The following is a 7,766-nucleotide window of genomic DNA, read 5'->3' on the forward strand; positions in this document are numbered from 1 at the left end:
CCTGGTTGTGATTGCCAAATGAAAAGTGGTGCACCATCAGAGGCTAAGCAGTGACGGAGGAGTAGCTTAAAACAAATGTTTAAGTATCATCGCTCATGTTTGATCACATCAAGATATGCACAGATAAAAGTCTTCTTTTCTTTTTTTTGTTTAGTGACCAGGGACTTTTAAACTCCAAAAAGAAACAGTAAAGTATACATTAAAAGTTGAACTTGTGCACTATATTACAAGTGAGAAGCCGTATGATAGTTTGGGTAAAAGACTACAATTTTAGATATTTTTCACTGTGAAAGTAGATCTTGAATTCAAATTAATTTGCATAAATTCAAATATGGTGCATCAAGACACGCCACGGAACGTTTGGTGTCTAAGACACTGAAAAACTATTTGTTTAGTCTTGTTCAGCACACAAAACTATTGTATGGCTTCAGAAAACATATTTTATATACACTATTGTTGGATTATTATTATTGTACAAAAGATGTAAGCATCAAGACTTTATCATTCCAAATTAATTTTATTATGAAAATAAGACTTGGACGTCAGCTGTGGCGGGACAAAAGTTATCCTGTAATCATTTCCTCATCCACACAACTAGGCCACTGTGCCAACAAGCACGGCACGGCAAACTACAAAAGACAAATCAAGTTTTTAAGGTTGTTCTTTAATTAGTTCAATCCACATTAAAGGTCTGTGTTTGTACAGCTATAAATGCAGAGAAAAATAAGAATGTTTCCTTACTTATATATAGCCTAAACATTTACTTATTCATTTAGATGTTATGGTCAGAGTCAAAGCTTATGCACCTGCGATTAAAGACTCTGTGAAAACGTGGTCGGGATGTAATTTCCCTGTAGATCCACAATAGTTAGTCACATGGTAGTGGTAGCCTATATTTACAGCTCAAATGATTGGGTGAAAACAACCTGGCCTCAGAACTGAGAAACTGCACTTGAGATAAACAGAAATGCTAACACATTTCTGAGTTTATATCAGATATTATGGACCTCCTTGGTCAAAACAAGGAAGACAGACAAGTGTATTCAACAGGGCATTTCATGGAGCCTTTAACAAAATAAATAGATAATATTTGAACAAAATTGTTTAAATAGGAGTTTAGATCTGGAAAGCTTGTCTACTTCACTTATCAGTGTGAAATTAACAAAGCTAAATGACAGAAGATAAAACAAAAATATCACCCTGAGTTCAAGTTTACAATAATAATAATAATACAAATACATTTATATATATATATATATATATATATATATATATATATATATATATATATATATAAAATACTACAAACAAGTATTATTAAAAAAATATTAACACAATTATATATATAAAATGTATTATGTAAAATTATTGTGTATCTGTTCATTTTTAAATGGCATATAATTATAGAAAAATGAGCATCATCATTAGGATTCCTGCTCACCTCCTTTTTGTCCTGCAGGCATTCCAGTACAGACAGGTTATTTGTCCAGGTGTGTTTTGGACATAGCCGGGTCACGTCGTCCCGGCAGGCCTGCTCTTCTGCCAGCTTCCAGCCGGTGGATCTTCGAGACTGAAAACCGGAGGACGCGGCGGCAGCGGCAGCAGCAACGGCGTTATTCCCGGGATTCGGTGGCGCGGCTCTGAACTGCTGGTTCATGGCGACAGCCGGAGGATGGACATTCCCGAAACCTGGAAGAGGTTTAAGAGCCTGCACGATAAGAAGGCAGAGAGACATGAGGAGCAGCAGCAGCAGAACACGTCCACACGCCGCCATCTTCGGCCACAACAGCTGAATCAAGCTCCCCACTGACTGACTCTTGCTGCTGAAGATACAGCGCTGACCAGACAACCTTACTACGGCGAAGGCTTTGCTTCTGAATATTAATTACGTAAAGTGACGTAGGCCCAGTAAGCTTTACTGATTGGCTATATATCTCACGCTCGTAAATAAGCCTCAAACAGCTGTCCAATAAAAGATTCTTACTACGAGAAAGGCATGGACCATGAATGTGAATTAAGTTAAGTAAAAGACACTCCGGGAAGGTTACCAAGCAACCGTATGACCTTCGTCATAGTGGGATTAGTAAATCGAGTCCGCCTCAGAAAAACTTGTCGAGTTCGATAGGACTCACCTCACTGCATATATATATTGTTGCTAAGAAAATGCTAAACCAATGCCAGGGGTAATACAATTGGGAATTAAATTAAAGGTTACAAAGTCAGGAAAATACCATAACAATGACACAGTGAGACAGTTTTAAAGTCTTTGGAGTTGCTGGATGTAAGGAGAGTGTCCAGGTAGGATTTAAGTTCCTAACAAAAAAACGAAAATGTAGGGCTTAGCACTCTGAAATTTACATTAGTGTAAGAAAACTTTGCTAGGAAAATAAATAAATGTATTAAAAAATATTGGTTTTTATCAAAGTTGTGATGACCAAATAAAACATCTTTGAAAAACAAAGAAAAACTCCTTCCAGAACAGACTTGAACATTCCAAGAAGAGATGAGGAATTTCAGACTCGTCTTCAGCACCACACACACACAGACAAAAAAAAAGAAAAAAGAGTTAATGTCAGGAAGCATCTTTTAGCTTCACAGGCTAAAAAGATTAAGTACTTTGTAAGACGTCCTTTACCTTATTGGTTATTAAAAATAAAATCCCCATTCTTCCATGGAATGTCGACAAACTGGCCATTCCAGTAGGACACAATGCATGGGAGAAAAACAATCTCAAATCTCAAATCTCAATCTGAAATAGCTGTCTAATTCTCCTGTTCCAACCAGAAGAGTTAGATTTAAAAAAAAATTACATTCCCAATCATTGTATCAAAGGAATGAACTACTGACAAAGGAGACGGGGGTCAAGCTGAGTCTTTGAGAAGAGTTATGGCCCCACAAGGAATGGCATCCATCACAATAGCAAACTCTCGTGGAGTGATGTTATACCTGTTCAAAAACTCTCAATAGGAATATAACTGTCCATCAGCACTTTTTTCTTTTTTAATTGAGAGGTCAAAATAATATTATTATAACAAAGATTTATTTTTATAAAGAATATAAATTATTCCAAATAAAAAAACGTTGAGGACTAAAATTATGTTTATATATTAGGTGCCAGGCCAAAATCACTTGTTTGTTAAGATTTGATCATTTAAAGGGCAATTTAGTGATGTTGTAGTTACATAACAATAAGAAAGGGAGACATCCCACCTTCCCAAGATTGGGAAGACTATTCCAAAATGAAACAGGGTTTGTTAAGTACTGTTTTAACCAATTTATCTTGAAATTATTATTAAGGTATGTAACATCAAGAAAGTTTAGCCCACCACAATTATTTGTTAATAACTAACCACATACTTTTTAACGTAATGCCTCTTATGCTTCCACAGAAAGTCAAATAGCATTCGATATCTGCCCATACAGATTTATCCACGTATAAGGACAGAGCAGGGCAGGTCATTCTTGAGATCTTGAGAGCTTTAACAATAAGGGTTCGTCCTCTCAGAGATAAATCTCTCTGTAACCATGAATTGAATTTCCTTTTAGTTTTTTCAACAACTGGGGCAAAGTTCAGTTTGCATCTGACTTCATCATCCAATATGGATACACCAAGATAGGTCACCTGTGACTTAACTGCAGTACTGTAAACGGAGAGAGAAGGACAGGTTTTAACAGCAAACAACTCACGTTTATTAAGATTTAAATTTAAACCGGAAGCTTTAGAGAAAAATTGTATGTGTTGGATGGCAATCAGAATCTGTGATTCATCTTTTAAAAACAGGCTAGTGTCATCAGCTAGCTGAGTAATATATGTTTATTGGCAGTAGTAATACCTTGCAGATGACTCCTCGAAAGAAAGGAGGAAAGAAGTTGGGCAGCCACAATAAATAAATAAGGGGATACAGGGCAACCCTGACAAACTCTTCTTGACACTTAAATATAGGCAAGGTACCCGATTTAAGGTTGATGGAACAGTTGGCATTATTCTTCTTATAAATTTGCAGAATGGATCACCAAACCCCTGCTTTTCAAACTGGTGTTTGAGAGAGTCAAAAGCTTTGTAAAAATCTACAAAAAGAATAAAACTGTCATCATTAACTAATTCGCTTTAGTCTAATAAATCTAGTACAAGACGGATATTGTTTGCTATATGTCTCTTTGGCATAAATCTTGATTGAGTCTCATCAATAACAGAACCCAGGACTCACTTAAATCTTTTGGCCAAAGCCCAAGCTAATATTTTATAATCATTATTTAGTAGACAGATATGCCACCAATTATCTATCATAGAAGTAACTTTTTTAGGTTTTGGTAGTCTATAAGAGTTAGGAGTCCTTGTGTTAAACTAGAAGGCAAAGTTTCTGACTGAATACTCTCCAAAAACATCTCTACCAGGAACGGTGCTAATTCTTCAGCAAAGCTTTTGTAAAACTCCTGGAAAAGCTCCATGGAAAAGTTCCTGGAGATTTAGGACAGAAGCTAATCAATGCATTTGTCGGTTGCTTTTTAAGCTATCGCCACATAGTGATAAGGCATACAGATCGTTGATCACCAGACGCCGTAGTCATCCTGTTTGTTTTCCTCAGTTTTTAAAGTATTTAATTATGAAACACTACAGTACATTTCTATTTATTTAGGGGTAGATTAAGGTACAGGTTTAGGCTTGGGGGATAGGTTTTTAACCATTAATGTGATTGAATAATTTATTTTGTTTAACTAATAGCTGTAATTTCATACGAAAGCAATATAAGCCTTACAAACCATTCATACATACGTAAAATAATTTACTGCAAAAGATGGTTTTAGTCAATGACATCCACGCTTGTTTCTTCGCAGGAGGCGTAACCTGTAGTAGAATGCGAACTTGCAGGGGCGTGGTGGTTTGTAGTCCTGTGGGACTTGTGAGAAATGCTGCCAGAAACACACTGAGTGATACAAATTGTGAAACGGTTGCCAGCTCGAATGCTTTCGAATCGCTCTCGCGGTACTTTGATGTCATACACAGATTGTTCGGTGCAGCGCTGCTTCAAGTCAAACACAACTATTAGTCGAATTTGGCCGCGTTTCCACATAAATTACCTAGAACAATTTGTCCCAGGACCCTTTACTCTCTGGTTAATGATGACAAAAATTTGGCAACAAATTACTATTTTATTCATTACCTGGGTAATGAGACCGTATATGTACCACGAAAGCATGGAAATGCCAAAACGGACAGAGTGTTTATTCCCTCCCAAAAATACGTTTTCTCTGACATACTTCTAAATGACCACGGTCAAGCCCCTTCAAACATCTACAAAACTGTCCTTGCTAAAACATGCAGTGGTAATCTGGAGCACATGCCAGTAAACACCCCACGAAATCTTAAACAAGTCCAGAACACAGTATATGCACAATGATGCAACCAACGAATCTCACGAGATGAACTGTTTAGTTTGCATGAATTGGCATACCAACTACCCGGTTTCATATGGCACATTACGACATTCCCGGACCTTCTTGTTTATGCCGACATGACAGACATTGTTGATTTGGCATGTGCAAACTTAGATGAATCAGTGAGGTTTGAGTACGCAAATGATAAGTTATGACACAACATTTCAAATGGGGGATTTTATGTGTCTGTGCTGGCTATGAGAAACACTGCACTGGTCAATGACCCAGTGTATCCAGTTGGCTTCATGTTACATGAACGAAAATTCATGCAACAGCATGAGAAATTTCTGACTGAGATTTTTGGAAAGCTGGGAATGGACTCAAAAAAATACCAAAAGATACCAGTGACAGTTGACAGGGAGAAAGGAATTGTAGGTGCTTTGAAAAAACCAATATACCAATATAAGTGTAGTGTTCTGCCGCAACCACTTCTTACGAGATGTGGAATACTGGGTTAAGACACATGGGGGGAAAAGGATGATGTGAAGGTCCTAAAAGACCATGTTGAGCAGCTCATTGATTCCTCCTGTCCAAATGAGTTTGATGCCCGCTATAATGCCTTCGCAAAAGGATGGTCAGAAGGATTCTTCTGCTACTTTGACCATCACCTGAAAGCAGACATTTGTGAAAACATGGCTGCATACTACACCAAACAATTCTGTGTGTTAAAAGACAAAACAACAAACAATATAAGTGAGAGCATCAACAAAATGATAAAATCCCAAAATGAATGGCGAGAACTTCCAGTGGACGCAATGGTGCTCTCACTGTACTACATGCAGTCATACTTTTATTTGAATTTCAGAGGGCAAAATGTGGCTTGGGAAATTATGCAATGAAGCAGAACCTTAGTGTAGATGGATGTGAAAATGCCCTCTTTTCTTCAAACTTCTGTTAAACTTCTGTCTTCTCAGACATCTTTGGCCAAGACAGTCATTGAAATGGGTCTGGTGAGTCTAAATCCATCATTGAGAGTGTTTGTCGTGAAAAGTCCCTCAAACGAATCAGTACATGTAGTTCGAAATACTGCCAATGGTGCATTATGCTCTTGTCCCAGCACTGGAAAATGCTACCACATTTTTGCAGTAGAAATGGCTACAGGGCTTCACTTTGCTACAAATCGAACATACATCAGTGATGCGGAAGAGAGGGAGAGGCAATGAAACAAAATCGGGCCAGAAAAAACCCAGAACAAAAGACTATGATTATTTGGTAAACCCGGCACCAGACTCCTTACTGTCTTCAATGCCTGACACTCTGGTAGACAAGATTCCACAAATTCCTATGGATGCTGAAAAGGAGGACAAAACAGATCAAAATAAGTGTTCCGATACAGCTGCTCTGTCTATGGAGCCACCATAGACTGATGCTGGAAAAGATACTTGCCAGTTTGGGTGCTCATATGAATCAGCCTCTTTGGTGGACAGCATGCCATCAATTTCTTTGAATGCTGAAAATGAAAAAATACAGAGCAGGAGTGTTCTGATAAAGCTACACTGTCAAACGTGCCAGCACGACCAGGTGCTGAAAAAGAGGACAACACTTACCAGTTTTGGCTTTCAAATGGTGACAGTCTGCCTCTAGCACACCTTTCCAGAGTATCCACACCAAACAGTACAGCAGCTTCATTTGCTCCTTGGGTGAGCATCATTCATGACTGGACAAAGGTCTCTCCCAAAAGCCGCTGTCTTTCTCCAATGACCTGGCTTGAAGGAGAAACAATTGAGCAGGCAATTAATGTCTTCATTCACCAACAAAAAAAGTCAGACTCAATTCTTTGTGCACTGTGGTAGATTTTTAATAGCTAAAATAGTAAACTGTATATTAAACTAACCATGTTTCTAACATCTAACCTGACTTCTCTTTTCAGGCCTAACATGATAACACTTTGAAACACAATGTACTAAAACATTCTGTCCTGTTTTTTAATGTTGTATGTTGTGTTGCCATACCCCTTTGACTTTGGTTGTGTGAGTGTATACATAACAAATTTGGGAATTGAAACTAGACAGATGACTAAATTTGAACCTTGTGATTAACAATGAAGTAATAATTAAAACAAAGTTTGCTTTACCTGGTAACAGAAGGGTTTGTCTATGAAAACCAATCAAATTGTGGGAAAATTATGTAATGCAGTATGACATTTTTGCCATACCTCCTTATTCTACAAAAACTGTTGTATTCTTTCAGTTGGTGGGATTCTCAATGGAATTTGTCAGAGATCCTCCAGCCTTGCTTCTTCTTGGGGGTGAATCTCTGAGAACTACTCGAGAGATCCTCCGGCCGTGATTAAAGCATTTAAAGGACATTTGCTAAGGTCTGTTTGTCAA

General features: G+C 37.8%; 1 protein-coding gene across 1 annotated transcript in view; it reads right to left on the reverse strand.

Moving 5' to 3' along the window:
- The window catches only part of glg1b (golgi glycoprotein 1b), a 61,809-nt gene extending 60,031 nt beyond the window's left edge, over window positions 1–1,778 (reverse strand). The window contains exon 1 of the mRNA XM_084408787.1: window positions 1,442–1,778. Coding sequence (XP_084264913.1) covers window positions 1,442–1,774 — 333 coding nt within the window. The 5' untranslated portion in view covers window positions 1,775–1,778. The remainder of the gene's footprint in view (window positions 1–1,441) is intronic.
- Between the last annotated feature and the right edge of the window lie 5,988 nt (window positions 1,779–7,766).

This window comes from Rutilus rutilus, assembly GCF_951802725.1.
Source record: "Rutilus rutilus genome assembly, chromosome: 5".
Taxonomy (NCBI): domain Eukaryota; kingdom Metazoa; phylum Chordata; class Actinopteri; order Cypriniformes; family Leuciscidae; genus Rutilus; species Rutilus rutilus.